Source organism: Vanellus vanellus (assembly GCF_965231255.1).
Source record: "Vanellus vanellus genome assembly, chromosome: 9".
Lineage (NCBI taxonomy): Eukaryota > Metazoa > Chordata > Aves > Charadriiformes > Charadriidae > Vanellus > Vanellus vanellus.
The window spans coordinates 22,252,881-22,273,239 of NC_138914.1; the positions used below are offsets into that span (position 1 = coordinate 22,252,881).

A 20,359-nucleotide genomic window follows, 5' to 3' on the forward strand; every position below is an offset into this window, starting at 1 on the left:
TTAGCAAGGTTTAACTAAAGGTGTAGGGCCCTGTGGTTTTTTTTCACTCTGTAGTGCTTCTGAAGACCTTCTGTCCCAGGCTGCAGTTCTGATAGTCCTGAAGAGTTCGATACAAAGTAGACATCTGAGCTTTTGAGAGTTTATTGCAACAAATCAAACTCCTTGTTATGGATTACTTGGAAAAAGAAAAAAGTCTGCAACTGCACTTAACTATTGGTTGCATTTTCTTTTTCTTTTTCTTTTATTTTATTTTATTTTCTTTTTTTTTTTTTTTTTTTTTTTTTTGGTTGAGGAACACCCCAGAATTTGTGTGAACATCCAAAAATGCAAAATGTAAGCTGTCAGTCTCTGGCTGACTGGGTGTAGTGTTATCTCTCACTATTGACCTCTACACATTTCCCCTTTACCTCTCTTCTTATAGTCATGCTCCCTCCTCCACCTGCATTTGCAATGCTGGGGAGGGTAGGATGATTTATGGATGTTTCACTGTTCATCCCTCCCAAATAACTTCATTATCCGGACTGGAGGCAATGGAGGGCATACTAATAGTAAATTATTTCTCACCTTTCCCGCCCCTCAGATAGTTGAGAAGTTTTCAATTTTATGTAGCAGCTACTCGGAACGTCAAGATTTGAAGGCTTTTCCCCTTCATTCCAAGCCTTAGATTTTGCAAATCATCTGCCAAGGCCGTCACCATTGGAATGTATCCCCATGGCAAAAGACTGACCCCACAGAGCTTCCCACCACAAGAAAGGCAGAGAGGGTCAGCAGCTTGTATGCCAGCCCACCTCCACCTGCTTAAGCTGTCCTGTTTGCATGCAGACCTCTTTTCTTATGCTAGATAGGGCCGCATGTTGACTTACTTTCTCTGTCCTCAGGCAGGTCTCTAATTTACAATTTTTAAAAGTGCAAAAAGTACTGGCACATGGACCTAAACCAAGGAAAATCATTGAGAGGAGTGTATTGATCTGGTTGTAAATATGAGCAGACTCATATTTAATATGATATGTGTATGAAGACTAATGCACGAAAGAGGTGGAAAAACTGCTAGGAATAGGATGTTCCTTTTCCTTGAGCTGATTACCAGCAAGTCACTGCAAGGTATCTGGTGTGCTTGAAGACCCCAAATTCAGAGATGGACTTTTTTATACCTTTTACCCATCGTTTTCTCTGCCCTCCCATCAGGAGTTAAGCCTTGCTTGCCAGCAGTTAAAGACTCAGTCACTAGTCCCAAAGAAAATTTATTTCTCAATAGCAGGCTATATAAAGGCCTTAATGGGCTCAATGAGGCAGAAAGAAAAAGTAAAAGGACAGAAGAAAAAAAATAAGAGAAAGATGTGTGGAAGAAAAAAAAAAAAGAACTGGGGCCCATTGTAGGAGCTCAGGGAAAGGAACTAGGCAGCAATGATTGTATCTCCTGAAGTGTCTTTTGTTTTAGCCTAAAGTAATAGCAGAGAATAGCCCTTCATGGCGAGGCTTTAACACTCTGTCCAAGACTGATCTCTGTATTCAAAGGGGGAAAGTAGAACATTCATGAGATGCATGCAGAGTTCCTGCTATCCGCCTCCTCTGTGTGAGGTTTTAAAAGAGCTACTGCGATATTTTTTTCACTCTCCGGTGCACTGAGCATTTAAGGACACCTTGGATTTGTTAAAAAAAGGAGATTATTGTGCTTCTCTGAGTGTTTTTCCCAAACTTCTGTTTGGCAGCTGGGGAAAGTATGAAATAGTAAATTTAAATCAGAATCCTATCTTTATGGTTTCATACCTTCCCAGCCGCACCTTAACAGCAGAGATCCACTTTTATATGAATACTTACTTAGACTGGATCTCAGCCCTTGTCCACAGCCCAAGCAAGTCAAAAGTGTGTTTCAGTGCACTGAAGGACAGCTCAGGGCACATGCAGATATGAGAGTTTTGGAGCAGAGAAATCACCTAATCTGTCGATCCTTATGTATGAAAATTGGGGTGGGGGCAGGTGAGTCGGAGGGCAGAAAGCCAGCTGTGATATTTGCAGTCGTAATGCAATGAAATTTGCTGAGAAATTAAACATGAAGCTGGAAGGCACAGATTAACATTGAGGTATCTCCGTAGGAGAAATGTATTGATTGGCTAAAGGGAACACATGCAGGTTTATTTTTTCCATTGAGGTTACCACTTTTACTCATTATCAAAAATAAATACACATGACCCAGTAAAAAAAAGACTTTAGAAATGCAATTGTTTCAGTCATTTGTTCCCATATGACATCTTCATATTTCATTTCTTCTCTCACAGAACTTGCCCTTCCTTACCAGTTGTCTTATCCCCCACCCAAAAAAAAATAACCAGTGAACAATGCCATACAGAAGAACATCAAACAGGAGCCAAAACATAAGTAGTTCTGTCTTACTGTGCTTGTTGTTGATACACATGTGTCAGGGCTAAAACATATACCTTCAGGTATATGACACGCTGCTTGTATCTGTGATTTATAACTGTTGAGGTTTTATGAAGCTATGTTTTACAAAATGTTTGTGTGGTTGCCCACGTCCTAGTCTCGTTATGTACGTACAGAAATCTCTATAGATATTGCTTTTGTTGGATCTTAGTTTATATATTTGGAATATTACTTGCACCTTTTATTCAGCAAGAGCATACAAGGTATCTCCTTGGTCCTTCAACTCGAATACAGAAACATGAGATTTGGTATGCATTTATAGCACTGACAGTTTTAGTGATGCTTCAATTTCATTTCTTCAGCTGAAGTAGAATACATATAATCCCCTATTCTCACACTAGTAGTTTGTTCTCAACTAGTGCTAATCTATATAGCTTCACAATTGGCTCATTCTTAGCAATTTACAAAGTAGTTTATAGGTATCCACCCCCATGGCACTGTATGCAAAGGTTAGTGTTATATCAAATTCCTGCCAGTCTCTTTAGTTTCTGCAGTCAGTATAAGCCAGATTTTTGGCTTTATCTATGATGTAAAGATGTCTTTATGGTAGAAGTTTTGTTTACAAGGCTGTTCTTGTGAGATTTACAAACTTTAATTCTGTATACCACCCTGGTGTCAACTAACATGGATTGTATCCAAACTCAGTCTTCAGAATGGGAGAGCTTAATGAAATAAATTGCTACATGAGCAACAAAGGCAGCTTCAGGCGGCTGCTGGTGCTATGTTGGTAACTAAAACACATCCCTGAGAAGTTACTTGGCTGCCGTGCACCTGCTATTCACTTCTGCTGCTGCGCAATTGAAAAATTTCTGTGGTTAAAAAAGAAAAATGAAAAAAAACCTTGAAACTGCTGGTATAAGCTTGATTGTGTCATATGCAGGAAGCGTAAGGCACTGACACAAAGAATTAAATGTAACAAAAACTTCTTTGACTTATTTCCTGTGGGTATAAAATGTGTTTGTTGCTACCTGAGATAAGTAACCATAGTTGAGGTCAGTAAGTATTTTTGAGGTTTGGTTTGTATGTCACTTGTTCCTGGAGTGCATTACTGAGGTTAGAATCTCAGCGTACCGAGACTTGGATGAACACAGTGAGATGCCTCTGTTCCCCAAAGAGGTTGCCTTTATGTCCGCATATGAGACAGAGATCTCTGTTGAACTGAAGGGATGAAGGAGAGCAGAAAGCATTTGCCTAAGACAGAAAAATAAATCTGTGGCGCTAGCATACTTTTAAGTCACACTATATTCCAGCCCAATGTCTTTATTGTGTGATTTCTTTCATGTGTGATTTCTCTCATTTTTCCTATGCATTGTACCACCTCTTTTTCTGAGACTGAAACTCAGCTCAAAAACACAGTCAAGTCGCAGCACACTGCATCAGGTTGGTGTCCTACAAGTCAACCATGAGGTGATTTAGGGGCTAGATTTAGAGGCTGCTTAGTAGGGAAGTTACAGTGCAATAAGCCTTTAGGTAAAATAAAGATGTGACTAACTGCATTATAATAGATGTAGTAGCCATAGGGAATGGAAATGTGGAGAGTTATGGTCCAGAGAATAAGGATACTTGTTAGTTTAGGTGGTAAGGCTATTTATTATATTTCTGTTATATTATTATACTTAATACACAAGTGGTATTGCAAATGCTTTATGGTGAATACATCTGTCAGCTGTCAAGATGGTGATAAGGGCCTATATTCCTCAGTGGATGACAGAAAATTGTCTGTCATCCTGTGGGTAGGCAAGCACACACCTTTTTCAATAATAAATGGTAAGCTCTTTATTACCCTATAAACATCCCAAACCTTCCAATAGAATCGTAGAATGGTTTTGGTTGGAAGAGATCTCTACATCTAGTCCAATGCAGGAGATAGTTTCATGATTACAAAAATAATCAAAAGAAGGAAGAGGTATGAGTGTGCTATAGGGATGTCTTTTTTGCTTGCTTGTTTACAAATCACTTTTTCTCCAGCGTTTATTGCCCAAGATTAAATAATGCTGTGGTACTCAGAAAAAAGTGTGCAGAATTGACTGAAAAATCATTCAGTGATGGCCATTAATATATCTGCTTGAGTGCTTGGAAGTTTGATAGACTACATATCTAAAAAAAGCTCGTGTGTGACTAGTTTTGGTGCAAAGTTCTGGGGAAATTCCAAATTCCTATTGTGTTGATGTTTCATGGTTTTAATATTTGCAATTATTTAAAATTTCTAATGTAGCCATGTATTTATTTGATGACTTCACAGATGCTGGCTACTTTGCCTGATTCTTTTCTTACCTCCTTCTCAGTTTAGGCCTTTGTGCAGATAATATACTCTGATTGCTATATTGATCTTTGACTGGCATCTTTTTCCTTTCATGGCCACCTGAAGGAGGAGTTCTAGCTAGGAAACCTTACCTACTAATTCTTTTGGTAGATAATGTTGTAGCCACTTTCCAGACTGCGTGCAGTCATTTTTTTTCCTTAGTGGTGGTGGTCATTCTGGGTGTGTGTTTTGCTTTTTTGCTTGTTTGAGTTTTTTTTTAAAGACCAGTGAGGAAAATCAGGCAGAACAAGCAAGCAATCTAAGCTGGAGATGATAAGGAATGTTCTGGTAAAGCTCTGGTTCACTGGAAAATGTTGATTCACTGAAACTAGTCCTTCTTTAGAGCAACTAGTAATTACATGAGGACAACACTCATCTGGAAGACCCAGTTTCATGTTCTCTAGCAAGCAGTCAGAGGGCAAACAAACCTTTATTGTCCTCCAGTTCAGAGGAATGAACCCCGAAATTTTGAGTTCATTCCAGTGCAGATTTAAGATCTGACAAGTTTTTGTGTGACATGAAAATCATCTCCTGTCCTGTTCTGGCCCTTGCATCTTTATCTGCTCTACACATTAAACATTTTTAGAATATGTCAGAACCTGCTGACTTGAGCGTTCAGTGAGAGCTGGAAGGCACATCTAGAGTAGCTAAGAAATCAAATTCACTTAGCAACTTATCAGTCCCCCGTTTTTGCCTGTGTAAACTCAGTAACAAAACCGGAAATTCAAGTGCTAGTATGGCATAATTCTGACCCACTGTAAATTATTTTCATAGAAATAGGATTGTCCTATATCAGCAGTAGTTATCCCACATTAACCATTTTTTAAGCAAAATTCAGGTTTCTGTGCCTATATGTAACTAATATCAGTATCTGGCTTGTTGCATGTAGAGGCAAACTAGATAGCGTTCAGAAGTCTGAAAATCCTGGAAGATTCTGAAAAGGAACAGCTTTGATTTATAAAAGCTTGAACTTTTTAAAGACCTTTTCAAAATGGAAAAAATCCCTCAGTTGATTAATTAGTCCTAATTTATATTTAAAATTCTTCCTGAGTGATTTTTAAAGTTGACTTTTACTTGATTAAATAGCAGTCTTTGATTTTGAGATATTTGTGGCTCTGCAAATTCCCTACTTGATGGGAGCTCTACATAAACACTTTTGCTTGCTGTAATGAGCTTAGCCAAGATGCTGAAGTTTGCTTCCTCCCTATCAGTCCTCCTCTCCCTGTCCACAACCACAGAGCAGGTCTTCCTCTTTGTGCACTTGAATGTTAACAAAAACCATAAATTAACATTAGTCATAGTTATAGGATACCATTATTTCATTTGCCATTCTACTTGGTGGCTGGCCCATTCATGGTGGAGGTAAAACAATGAATTTAAATCGATAACCTCTTCAGGGTAAAAAAAACACCCAAACCAAAACAAAAACCTTAGACAAAACAAAACCCCACCACCACAGCCTATAGGTACCAGGGACAATAATACCCTGATTTTATCATCAGTTTGTTTCTTTTGTACTATGCTGGTATAGCTGTATCTGCTTGCTAAATTGTAGTGCTAAATGTTTTCTGCAACTTTCTCCACTTGAAAATTACACTACAGACCTCCCCTTGCTTCACAGAATTATTTTGGGCATAATGTTTTTACAACTGTTAGAATTTTTGTATTGGCAGTGTATTAACAATATATTAACAATATGACAGCACACTTTCTAAAAAATAAAGAGCATGCTCTTAGGTATGTTAGTGTTTACAATTGTTGCATCCTTTACTTTTTTTACCAACATTACTCCTCTGAGGACACTCAGGCAGTTGGTAAGTGTAGGATGAATTTTGGAGACTGAAGGAGAGCAGCACTGGGAGGATGCTAGTTGTTGCACTTAGTTCCTAAGATTTCTCCGAGTTGTATTTACTATAGGTATTTATCTAAGAAGTCTTCCTGCTTTCCTCCTTTGGCACTTAATGACAGGAAAAATGTAGTAGCATTGATGAAACAGTATGACTAACAGTCTCACAGTCTTACAGTTTCTTAATTCAGGCCAGCAAGATTAGCATTGTGTGGATTCTCTAGTGAATCTTTCTGTACACTTCAGAGCAGGGTCTTGTAAACTTAGGGTAACCATGCAACTAGTTTCCTGTAGGCCTTAATCTAGATAAAGCGAGTCTCTTTTCTTGATGCCCTGAATCAAATTTTGCTATGAATTTGACCAAGTCTTATTCAGACTGGAATGGTTTCTTGAAATACGTGAAACTGTGATGTAAAGACATTCTTTCAGGATCCAGCCCATCTATTATGATCAGTCCCACTTTATTAGAAGCTGTTGGCACATTCTTTGTAAGTGATTAGGTCATTATTAAGCTGTGCATGCATATGGTCAGTTCAAGAAAGAATTTGGTTATCTGCAGTTACCATTAATTAGTGTTTAAATGCAGGTCCTCACAGAATTGATTTAAATAATGTGATAAATTTAACTGCTTCTACATGTTATATATGCACTTTTGGCTTTACTGATTATGTCTGCACAGAGAGGAAGTTCTGTTCCAAGAAGCACTTCTTAATCAGTGTTTTCCAGTTGTATGTATTGGGCAGTCTCTGCAGGATCACTGAACTCCCTTCTACTCACACAGCAAGGTTCATTTCTGAAGGTGATGTGGGGAGTTGTGCACTCTCTCATTGTATCAAAACACCGAGCTGAGAAGTAGGGATAACCAAGGAATTGGGGTGTTGCTGGAGGTGCAGTGTGAAGTGCACCACTTCTGCAGTGTGGATACAGCTGTGTTGCAAGATATTTGTCTTGAAATCTCTCGGTCTATATTTGTGATCATTTCTGTTTTGGTTTCTCTTGGCAGTCTAACAAATTAATGTTTTGGGGCAGCAGTATCTGTTAAATTAGGAAAATTTTATACAAATACATGAAAATCTATCTTTGCATTTGATCTAGGCAGTACGTTTTTTGATTAAATATGAGGCCTGCAGACCCCATAAAAATAACTAACAAACTTGAAGAGCAGTTTTAGCAGAAATAAGACAAACCCTGATTTCAATGGTCCTGGGCAATCTGGAGACAAAACTAGCTGTGGTAATTAGCTGGGAAATAATTTCAAGTAACACATATTTAGAAAACTCGGTGCTGCTTAAAGAATATTTTGGGGACAAATAGCTCATCATATAAGTGAATTGTTCACTCACTTCAGCTGGGAATATGAGTGGCATTGATATTTTCTGCCGTTGGTACTTTTTCATCGCTTTCCAATTTTAGCTGTATTCCTGGATTGGCCTGGTGGACGCTATTACAGTGCTGGTCCTCGGCACTGAGTCAAAACTTCCACCATATTTTTTCTCCCCTCCTTTTGGAGCCTTTGACGACAGGTAGGCGGTTTTTGAACACGAAGTATGTTGTTGAAATGTAGTTTGGGAAGTGCTGAAAAATTCATAAAGTCAGACTCAATGTAGAGAATAATTTCTTGCTGGAAAAATAGGAAACAAACATTTTTCACCTATTTTTTTAATATTGAAATGAAGCTTATAAATAATGACTTTGGCTTGTTAAAGCATTTTTCAGCTGAGAGAGACCTCCCTTCTACTCATTCAGCAAAAATAATGCCAAAACAAAATGGAATAGAATGTAATTTATTTTTTTTTATTGACTCAAAATGAATTTTGAAGTTGAGCTTTCATTTCAATGTAAAGAAAGCTGTTTCAGCTTGACTCAGACTTTCATTTATTTTTTTATTGTTTTTACCACGACAAGGATAAAAATAAGGATGTGCACAGTCCTGCTAGATAGAGATTTTGCTGTGTCCCAGCCGATGACCTCAGTGTGATGTGATATTGGAAGTGTTTATTCCGTTCTGCCTTTTTTTTGTGTTATGTAGAATCTTTGGCTTCCTGTGATCACTGTGCATTTAACAACATTCTTACATGCCTTTGTTAAATGTCCTCTCCTCATTTCTATTTTCTAGTTCATCTTGCATTAACGGTGAATTTTTCTTCTGTGATACTTATTTCTTGGCTTTCAAATCTCGTTAAATTTTCTTACCTGTTGGTTTTTGAACTTCTTTGCACTCCAAGTGAAACTGTATGCACTCCCATGCGATTCATTAGTAGCTTAGAGGAAATTCTGCAGTTTGTAATAAATCTGGTTAAGGACAGTTCGCAATATCATTCTGGAACAAATTTCCCTCTGTGGATAGACAAACAAGATGATGCTGAATAAATTGATAAAACACAAAGAGAAAATAGAAAAATCAGCTATTTTGCTGATTGTATCTCCCCCATACCCTCCTAATCATACATCATACAAAACCACTCATCTGGTATTTTGTTGGGTTTTTGGTTTAGTTTCTCTTTCTGCATATGAAATTTTAGCTTTAAAATGTAGGCAGATCTAGATAATTTTTCTCCCCTTTTGACATAATGTTTAAAAACTCAAGAATCGGCTGTTGTTCCTTTATACTGTTCTGTGCCGGTTTTCCTGTAAATCAAATTAATGTTGAAAAAATCTCTTTTCAGTTGTCCTCTGTATGTCCATAGATGCTATAGTGTCCTATCAGCAAAAGACTCTTTTTCAAACGATGTTGTATGGAAAATTTCACAGTATACCATGGTGGTTGTAAAAGAAAATCTTTTATCGTGTTATCATCTGCTGTTAACATCTAGGAAACTAGAATTTGTGAAACTGGAAAAATATTAGTGTAGCCAAGATGTCTGGGTTAACTATGGCATGTAGAACTCTTTCAAATTTTGATGGAAATCATGCCCAAATAGGTAATACCTGGGTGTGACTACAAAGACACCAGAGCTGCCAGACAGTGGTAAGATAATTATATTTCTATAGTTGTACTAATATGCCCTCTGCATCAAGACTGTAAAGCAGGACAAAAATTACTCTTTTCCCTGTCACATCACTCAGCGAACTTTTGGTTCCCAAGTTGTTTCTCCACACAGGAGTGTACTGCGGTGTGGGCATAATTTTCTTTTATTTGTCCTGTGTAGACAAACCTTGTATGTCACTGAGATCTGAAGGTTGCTCAGCAGTCTCCTCTTAACAAAAAAGTTGGTGATGTCAGTCTAGTTCTTGGTGGTGACATTGTCTACTAAATAAATAGGCTAAATTTCAGCCAATATGCTGAAAACAGTAAATGAAAGATAAGGATGACCAGGGCATGGGGTCACGTCTTATTCTTCATACAACTCTTCTAATACCAAGTTCAGGCAAATTGCAGTTCTTGCATTGATACTACTTGTGTTTATAGCCTAATGGAGCAATAGAGGACTTTGGGGCAAGGGGATTAGCAAGCCAGTCATTTTCTGAAGCATCAAGTCAAATTAAACACTTTTATTTACAAAATGCAATTGGTTCATTATAGTGCAAACAAGCTCAAACATCGCAGCTTGCAGGAAAGAATTCCCTCAACTCCCTAGACTCAGAAAGTTATATTTTGTTCATCGCATTCTAGTTCAGTTATGTTTTCAGCAAGAGCCAAGCAAAGGATTAAAGTTCACTACTTCCTATTCATGACACCCTACTAAGAAGCTGCTGTGAGATAGTGTGTGAACATCAGGCTGGTGTGTTGTATAGCAACTGTAGCCAGACGAATATATTTTTAGGCTTTTAGATTTCTGTGGGTGTGTAGCTCAATTCATTGCATTCAGGGATTCTTCCTTATTCTCAACAGATTTATCATGTATTTGTTTTACATTTTCTCACAAGCCAGCCCACCTTCACTTGAACCTCTGTGGCATGATTTAGACAGCACGTTCAGAAAAGCACGTTTTCATTTAGGACCAGAAGTTCAACAGTCCCAGTAGCCAAATTTGAACCTGTGCACCACATTTGCGCTTTAAAGATACTTAGGTGTGAAAAGAAGCAAACTGGCAGCTACTTCAGTTCTCAAGATCTTTATTGTGCCTTACTCATGAAATCATTGCATCGATACCTAGATATCTCTATAACTACCTTGAGCACTATAGACACCTAAGTCTCTTCAGGTTTTGGTATTTAAAGTTCCAGTACATGGTACTTAGAGTTCATGGCAGTCAATGAAAAATCTATGCTCAGGATCTTTGGTCCTAATGTACTTTCAGTTAAACACCTAAGTATGCTTAAGAGCTGTTAGATGTCCAAGTAGGTGCCTTTCCACGTATTTGTATGTCTAAATATCTTTGTAAATTTGTCTTTGAATTATATTGTAGTAGGAGAACTTGGTGCAAAAACTAGCATGCCAGAATTTTTTATTTTGTTTCCAACTGCTTAAACACTGGCATTGCTCTGAGAAGGGTTTAAAAAAAGCATTTTGAGCATTGGAATGCAAATTATCATACCAAGCAATTAAAGTCAATTAAAACAGGATGCAGTGTAATTAGAAACAGTTGTGTTCACATTTATATTCAGAGAGGTTTGATGTGTTGAAAGAAAAGAAAACAATTCAGGAAACTTTTAATGCCTACAGATGTGATGATGATACTAATAATGGCATTTGATTTCTAAACTGCCCCATCCTCCTTCACCTCATGAGCTCTTGAGAAGCATGATAAAACCAGCACTGGAGGCAACAGAATCAAGTGGCTCAACACACTGGGACACTCGGACAACTCTGACAAGTGGTGGCCTTCTCTCCCCTCTCTGAACACCATACACATACCTATTGCAGTGCAAGAGCAGCTTGCAGTTTTAGCAGCCTCATTAGCTGTGAGCACTAAGACCGATAAATTGTCAGAACGTCAGTTGGCCCAGGAAGAGTGTATGTTTCCTGCATGTGCTTCCTTGGTATCTCTTTCATTGTTGTTCTGGGGATCTGCATTAGTATTTACTGCCAGAAATAGTGAGCCAGTTGCGCTGTATTTATATCCTCTTTTCTGCATAGTAACCAGAAAGGAAAGAGAGCCCTTACTCCTCTCAAGCTGAGGCACAACTATCCTCATGATAAAAAAAATATGCTAGAGGTTGTGGTTCTAGTACTTGCAGTAATATTAATAGGTGTGGATGGGCTGTGGAAGGCATTAAGAAAAGCCAACAGAAAACTGTGAAGTATAATTGTACACTCTTGGATGGCTGCTGAAGGATTACAGACTGCTGTACAAGGGTACCTGTACTTGATCTCTCTTGGGCATAGAGATGAGTGGTTTCAGCTTCTTCCTTGATAGAGCTAAGTGAAGAAGTACGCCCAAAGGAACCTGGGAAATCTGCCTCTGCAAAATTGCAATCTGTTTGCTGATGGAAAATGTTTCAAGGCAGTGACAGGATGCGCAAGATGGCAGGATGCACAAATTAGAAGGCTGCTAACAGTATAGTTAACCAAGCATGATGCAGTGACATGTTATTCTTTAATGTTATAACAGATATTCAGGTGCAATACCTTCCATTTCATCAAATGTATATGGGTTGACTATCCTCTGTTAAAAGCAACTATTGATTTAAAAGAAGTAGAGAAAAATAGCTGGCAAACAATTAAATACAGAAGCAAGAAAACCAGTTGCTGGCTACTTTGTCCTTTCCACCCAATAGAAGACTCAGAGCAGGACCATGTCCATTCCATGTGGTTTTTTTTTTTTTTAATTTCTTATTAACTGATGATCCATTTTTATTTGAAACCTAAATGTGAAGAGCAGTCTTTTTGAGACAAGGTCTGTTTAAGTTCAGCCAGTCATATCAGTTTGCTTTTTCCACTAATAGTCAATGATACAAAATGTAAACACTGGGATAAAGCTTTCTATTTTGCATTTTATTGACCTATGAATTCATCAGTTCAAGCTTCTGTGACCTGTAGGAATATAATGCTTGTCTCCATTTCCTGGAAAAATCATGCCTTCTATTTTCAAAAGGTATAAGACACCTGAAAGATATCTAGATGCTTACCTCCTGGTAAAGTCAGTGAGAGTGAAGTGTCTGAATATGTCTTGGGCAGCTGGACATGTTTGAAATCAGCCGTGTGATTTTAAGTTCCTGGATTTCTGAGTGGCACAGCTGAGGCAGACGTGAGATGATCTCATGCTTGGGGTTAAATACTCATCATGGTCTGAAAATCAAAATTCAGTTCATTAGTCATGAAAATGTGTTTGAAGATCCTTTCATGGGTGCATTCTCTTATGCATCTCTTTCATTTACATGGGCATGAGACTGGTAATGAACTTTTGCATTTAAAATGCATATTTTTGAGTGCTATACAGTTTATGTTTTTCACCAAATGACTTTCCCCATTCTTGCAGCTTTTTAATTAATTTTGATTTGTGCAAGGCAGTTGTAGAAGAGTATCATCTCATATTAGGATATTTTATATCTATTTTGTACAGGCAGAAATGGCTATAGGGAATTATAGAGTTAAGTTTAAGGTATGTTATTGTTTAAAGGAGCAATTTATAGTGACATGGAATTTATCATTTAATCCATCTCCAAGTTTGAGCAGCTATATACTGGTCTCAGGATTGTGATCGTAAAATGGAATCAGTTCTGCTCAGTTCTTCCTTTTGGAAAACAAGACTTCTTGCAGGTTTCCAGAAAGGTTCAGTTGGTCCCAATGCACAGAGTAAACTGATTTCCGAAAAAAACATGGCCAAATATGTGAAAATAGAAATTGCTGGGCTTGAGCACTTGAGTAATCTTGCCTGAAGGTGCTTTCCATGATAAGGGTACTAGAGCAAATGACACGGAGATATACATAGCATTTAACCTTTAGGCTTGATGAAATGTTTATTCCTCAAACACAGACATGCAGGCAAAGCAGTCTTATGACAGTTTAGTAATTACAAGTGGACTGAGAATTCATTGCATATGTTGTTATATAATACATAAATATAATGCAATTAATTACTTGTAATTCTGAGTCAATTCCCCTGTATCTGTGTTCGGAATGGTATGTGGTATAGTGTACAGGTACGCCATAGTAGAGTGTCTGGTCACCTGTCACAGAGAGTAAACAATATACTTGGAGAACTTCCCGGTCTCTCTATGAAAAGGTGTTGACCTTTCCTACAAGACATAAATAGTTTAGAAGGGAATATGTTTGGAGGATAAAAGTCACCTGCACAAACAAGGGTATCAATAGCACTTTTCCTCCAGAAAAGGATTTGTTTTTTATCTAATGGCAAAATGGATGTTGAAATGAGGTGTTTTTGTTGCAGTTGGAAGAAAATACTTTTCTAATGTTTGCTGCTTCTTGCTAGGTTGTGTATGTAACAGCCACGTTCCCCTATATCATGTTGATGATTCTTCTGATTCGTGGAGTAACATTACCAGGCGCTTCCGAGGGGATAAAGTTCTACTTGTACCCTGACCTTTCTCGACTGTCTGACCCACAGGTAGGACCATGGTCCATATATTTATTTTCCTCTTTGATTGGGAAAAACTGCATGAGACTCTTGATTTTGAATTGTGAATACAGGTGATTGCTGGAGATTGCTGTTCACTGTCAGAGATTTGGAATTGTGGATAGGACTTTAAGGCTGTCACTGCTTACATGTGTTGGAACATATTATTCTTTTAGTAGAAAAGTACCTTGGCTGATAAATCAGAATTTTCGGAAGTGTTCAGTTGCAGTTGCTGCTTCTGCTACTGAGGGGCATGAGCATTGCCACTGGTTACAATGGGAACAAATTTAACTAAGACTTACCCATTTTACCGTTCTTTGCTCATTCCAAATCTAAATCTCAGTCAAGATTAGTAGAGAAATTAATCATTCAGAAGATTGTTGTCTTTGAAGGAGAAGTCTCTATATGCAATCAAGGAGGAAAGAAATACTCAAACCAGGAACTCTCTCTTTTTCATTGTTTCCAGAATAAGTTGAACATGGAAATATTGCATTAAGTTGATTTTTTTCATTGACAGATGAGTACAATAAAACAGTTGTTATGTATCATTTTTCTGATATCAAATGACACCAGCTCTACAAAACCTGACAGGTTGCAGACAGCATTTTACTTGTCTGGTTTGGCAACGTAAAAGACATCATACAGTGTCACTCCCAAAGCTGTTACGATATTAAATAGATTCTGAGATGGAGATAGAAAGTAAGTTTGGGAATATTTGTCAAAATTAATTGTTTTAATCTGTTTACTGAAAATACGTTAGTGTTTTTTTTAACCTCTGCTTATAGTAAATGTTTTTTTTGGGGGTTGGTTTTGTGTTTGGGTTTTTTTTTCTTTTTCAAAAAATAATAGAGGGGACCCTTCAGCTTATTTCCTTGAAGCGTCTAAAATGACTGACGCATGTAAAGTTCACTTTAAAAAAATAATATTTCTACAGAAAAAAACAGCTACAAAGAAAAAGATTCATTTAAAATATTGAAAATTTTAGATGAAAATTGAATCTTGTTGCCACTCGTGGACTTGACGTGAAATGACAGAAACATTGTCAGCATAGATGGGCAGTGAAAGAAGCATTGTGGAAGGGCAGTGATGTGCTATGGCTTTCCAACGGCTAGCTTGCTCAGAGGTGGCCTCAGTTCACCTGAGAAATTAGCACAGTAACAGAGAAATACAACAGGATTCTCTGACATGCTGCTAGTTATTTGTTTGCAGCGTATAATACTGTAGTAAATATAGCAAGCAGGTCCAATTTCAAGTGAACCCCATGCGTCTTAACTCATATTAGACAAGAAATTTGACTGTTGTATGCTTATTTGAGAACATGGGTGGCATCTGTTTATTTTGTCTGGTTTTAACTAGGGTTTTACCCTGCTGTGTGGTTCTGACAACTAAAGTTACCCACTGCCTTAATGAAGTGTTCCCTGAGTACTCTTTTCTTGTACTACACCATGATGATTCCTCCAGCTGTGAAGTCTGCTGACCTAGTATGAATAAGAGGTAGTCTCGCTGCTTAAATGTTGATTCCTTCACTTGTCCAGTGCTGGGTGAGTGGCCTGTTAACAGGATTTTGCCCCGTGTGTGGATTTTTCACATGCCACTGACACCCTTGCTTCTGTTTGTCATTGAGGGACAGCACGCAAGCTTAGGCAACATTATTGTCAGGCTACAAGGGGGTTTTATATGCCTATTTACTATACTGTTTCCATTTGTAAAGAAAAACGTTGTTGTCATGACAATTTCCAAAGCACATAGTATTAGTCTAAGCAGTCCGTGAAGTAAAAAGCACTTAAAAGGCACGTGTGCATGTATCTGTTTGTCCCACACATATAGCTCAGCTGATACTGGAATGTCTTTTGGGAAGGCTTAATGAGTTGCTTTAACAAGCAAGTGCTTTAACTTTCTTCTCCGTTTTGATGAGACTTTAACTGACACATTGCCATACTTCAGCATACTCAGCCAGTATTTTAAGCACCTTTTTGTAGGAAAGAAGCTGAAGTATAATGGACTATAATAGAGATTGTGAACACTAATACTGGTATTTTAACTGTAGTATGTGTGATGAAATGGTTTTGGAGAATTATTTTTGTGTTGAAAAATGCTACTTCATTGAAATTGAAGTATTTTGTTAAGACTAATCAATTAAATTTTTGACGAAAGATTTCTGAGTTATGGGTGGGAAATGTAGAAATGAATAATGTTCAAACCCACAAATTTTTGCATCAAAACCCCTCATTCTATAAGCCTCTTCTCAATTTGTTCTAGAGATTTTTGCCAAGAAGCAAGTATAGGACAATTTAAGTAACCTTGACATTTGTGCTTCCAGTTTTCATCTTTACTCTTGTTTATTTGGATTTACTCCACAATATCAAAGCATAATGCATGTGTACTAGCAGAAGTTGTTTTCCTCTTCAGTTGGAGGTCTGTTTGAATAACATCCCAGGGAGAGTACTGTGTCTGTATTAGGAGAGTGGTATTTGAACCACAGTGCCAACTATGTTTACTGTGGATTAAATAAATAAGTTTCTCTTCAAGGCTCACTTTAGTTTGAAGTTCTTGAATCTTTTGTCTTTGTGTAATTTGCATTCCATGGTTCGTTATAGCTTTCTAAGCAGCTATTCATCTGTCTTTTCGGTTCCTCTTAGCTTTCAAGTGCTGTGTTCTCTGTTTCATTTTTATATTCTATCTTTTCAGCAGACTGAATCCTCTTGGTCTGAAAATGCCATCTTTTGTCCCATGTATCTGTAGAGCTCATACCAATCACTTTTCATTATAATAGTGGAGTACTATATTTAAGCTTCAGAAATGCTTTGTTTCCTCAACAGTAAGGTCTGTATAGCCTTCATGCTCAAATTGGCTTGAAATATGTCCCTCTACCCCCATCTGGAAGATACAGGTGCTGTTTATAGCTCAAATGCGGGGTCCTTCCTGAGTTATAACTCGCACAAAAAAGTATTTTACAAAGTTAATGGGATTGTTACAGTTTTTGTGTGCAACTCTGACTCAGATTGTGGTTCTTGTTGTCCCTCAACACATTTAAATCACTTAATATGTAATTGTGCTTGTGTGTGGTACTCACTGCTCCTTTTCGAGTAAAACATTTGGTTCTTCATAATGGGATTTTCCAAATGTTTGTGCATGGAAAAGGTTAAATTGGTTATAGGGACTAACAGACCTGCCAGTTTGATGGATCAAAGAGTAATATTAAGGTCAATGGTGTGGAAAACACAGATATGTAAATTTAAACCTTGCTGTAGCAGTGGATTCTTAAATTGAGCGGGGAAAATAAAAATAAAACCTTCTTGTTTATTGTGTGCTTATATGCTAATAACTGGCTGACTTACTGTTTTTTTATTAAAAAAATATGTATTGTTTTAATGAAGATATTCATTACAGCATCTGTAGGGGTGAACATGACAACATAGTCAGAATCGCACTCTCCTCTGAACAGTTGGTGCTTACCAAAATCTTGAACAAATTTAATTAATCAGGGCTTTGCAAATGAATTGCACGTTAGAATACATTTCTATGTGGAGAGAATACAGGTTGTGCTTTATCTCTGGTATACTCTCACGTGAATGTTAAGCGTGATAAATGAATGACAGTGCAAATTACATACAAGGTGCAGGAAAGTCTGAGCCATCACAGTTAGGATTGATTTTAAATTTCTCTCATTTTTTTCTTGCGGTGAGAAAGTGTTAAAAATACAGAAAAATTTCTGATGGCCGAAACATTTCTACAATTCACCTCTAGCATCTCAGCTATGAGAGCTCAACATGACTGTGCAGATGACTGCTCAGAGCTTCCAGCTGTTCTGGGGGTACTCTTGCAGTGGGTACTCCACCCAATTTGAAAATGGCTTCTTGAAGGACTTTTTCCCTAAATTTCCCTGGCACTGAAATTTGGTTGACTGGCTTGTAGCTCACTGGACCTTTCTTCTTGAAAATTAGTACCAAAACACGAACACACAGCAGTGAGCATCACCTTAACCGGAAATAACCCTTACACTAGATAAGTCTTATAGTACAAAGACAACTTTTTTCCATACGTTGCCCTCTGTCTCCAAAATGTATTTCTTCCTGCATTTTCCTATGTGGCACTTAAGCTAAGTTTTCATGGTCTGTGTGGTTATAGACAAAAAGAACATTTTAGTACATCGGATGTGTTTTAGGCAAAACACTTTTTTGGGGGGGATAGAAAATCACTTAGAATAAATGCACGTGATTTTTTTGCCTGACAGTTCTGGTTTTCGTTACATACTCCTTAATTTTCAGGCTAGCATGAGTTTATTTTGCTAGTTATTCGCTCCTTCCTTAACGTTTTCTTAGAATGTTTGAGCATATATATAAAATGATACTTTTAAAAAAGATGCTACTCACCACAGCTGTAAACAATGGCTATCCAGTTAGGCTAATTATAATATGCATACGTGTGAGACACATTTAGGAATGTTCTATAGGTGTAGAGATAATATTTTCTTAAATCCTCTTCTGAAAATCCGAACGAGGAAAGTATTGGAGAATTTATCTTGCCTTAACTTTTTATTTCCAATGTTTAATAGTGCAGAGTTGTTTTAGCAATGAGAGCTGCAGTAGTAACGTCACTCTGATTCTTTACCAAGAACTATCTTCTTAGCAGTAGAAGAAATAACCCAGATTGATTCAATTTTAGTACATGCAGCCTTGGAAGCAAGTAACTATCACAATTGTATCGCCACCTTGAGGCCGAATGAAACCTATGTTAGGCAGAAGAAAAAAATTCTCTCCTAGCTTTGAAGGTGGAGGAAGAAACTGTTGCAGTTTAACAAAAGCGTTAGGTCTTTGTTTTCTTAAAAAAGAAAAAAAGTAGAAGAAATTGTGATATCATTTTTGGGTGGTTTCATACTCAGAAAATCAAGGGAACTGTATGGATTCCTCAGTAGTGGATTTTAGACCTGTACTGTATCTATCTAAGCATACTCATCCTTAAAATTGAGACCTCGGAATTTTTATATTTTGCCAATTAAATGATATTTAATTGCTGGATAATTTTTTGATGCTTTTCTTTGTTTGGAATGTGACAAGTAAGAAACTTGCAGTCTAATGAGAAACTCACTTGGGGTGCATTTGATACTGGATGGTAAACGTAGTTTTTAGGCTTAGTACTTGGAGAAAAGGTTCATAGGCAGGTCGTGTGTCCTAAATCTTATCATCCTTTTAATACCACTAAGTCTAGTAATACCTTCAGCAATTTACGGCATTTTTGCCCGTTATAAGTGTATGTGCAGCTGTTTTTAAAAAAACAATTAACTGGGAAAAAATAGTAGTAATGAGAAGAGGAAAATGTCCTGTTCCCATCAAACTCATGCAGTTGTGTTAACAGCGATGGAATTTACTCTTCTTTTTCCTACCAATTTCTTCTCATTCTCTGTGTTGTTTGCTTCACCAGCTATTCACTTTCTGAACCAGGCGGTTGCAATGCATAGACATGTGAGTTGCAGTAAATTTAAAAGAGTGAAATTCCAGAAAATCATACAAGGTCCATAGGTATGAAAATCCTTAGCTGAATTTACTGTCTGCATAACTACAACTCCCACTTTACACGTGTATCTGTGAACAGTCTTTGTTCATTTGATATGGAAACTGAATTTCAAAATGTTCTTTCTATGAAAGGAAAAAAGTATTGCTACGGATTGTGAGGATCTCATGTTTCTGTTAAGTAGTAATCCTGTACCCAAACTTTTAAAATTTAAACTTGAAAAAGAATTAATTATTCTCAAAGTCTGCTGTTTGAACCACCATTGCACATTACTGAGATTTTTAAATTGTAAGGTAAGCACAAGATATAGACTGGTACAATGTTTAGAGACATTTTGCCCTACAATGCAGTTTATAATCTCCACAATGAGGAACTAATTTGTTTCACTATGCACTATGGCTTTTGCATTACAAATTGTTTATGTGGTTTTAAAGAATAGGAAGACCAATAAATTGCTGTAATGCAGTGTTCTTGCTGAAAAGGCAGAGGTCTTTAACAGAGCCATAAATCACTCCTGGGACAGAGTGGTTCCCATTTTCCCCAAAGAAAGACTGAGGGCAAGCCTGGGAGCACATTTCATTTCCCCTGCTCAAGGGATCATACATACTGCTCTCTCGCAGTGAATCCTCACTACAGTGGGCACATCCATTTCAAAAGGCGTGGGCTGAAGCCATTCAGGGTCTTCTCCTATGACAAAAAAATTCCTCTCTGCAACACATGGAACAGCTTAGTATTTGTTCACCACACAAGTCATTATATTGTGCAAAGATTTTAGGTATGTTGAAGTATGCTGTGGGAAAG

At 37.5% G+C, this 20,359-nt stretch overlaps 1 protein-coding gene across 1 annotated transcript in view; it reads left to right on the plus strand.

Annotated features, from left to right (window-relative positions):
- SLC6A11 (solute carrier family 6 member 11) overlaps nucleotides 1-20,359 on the plus strand; it is a gene marked incomplete at its 5' end in the record, with an annotated part of 112,431 nt that overhangs the window by 45,850 nt on the left and 46,222 nt on the right. The window contains one exon of the mRNA XM_082487736.1: nucleotides 13,904-14,038. Within this exon, the coding sequence (XP_082343862.1) occupies nucleotides 13,904-14,038 (135 nt within the window). The remainder of the gene's footprint in view (nucleotides 1-13,903; nucleotides 14,039-20,359) is intronic.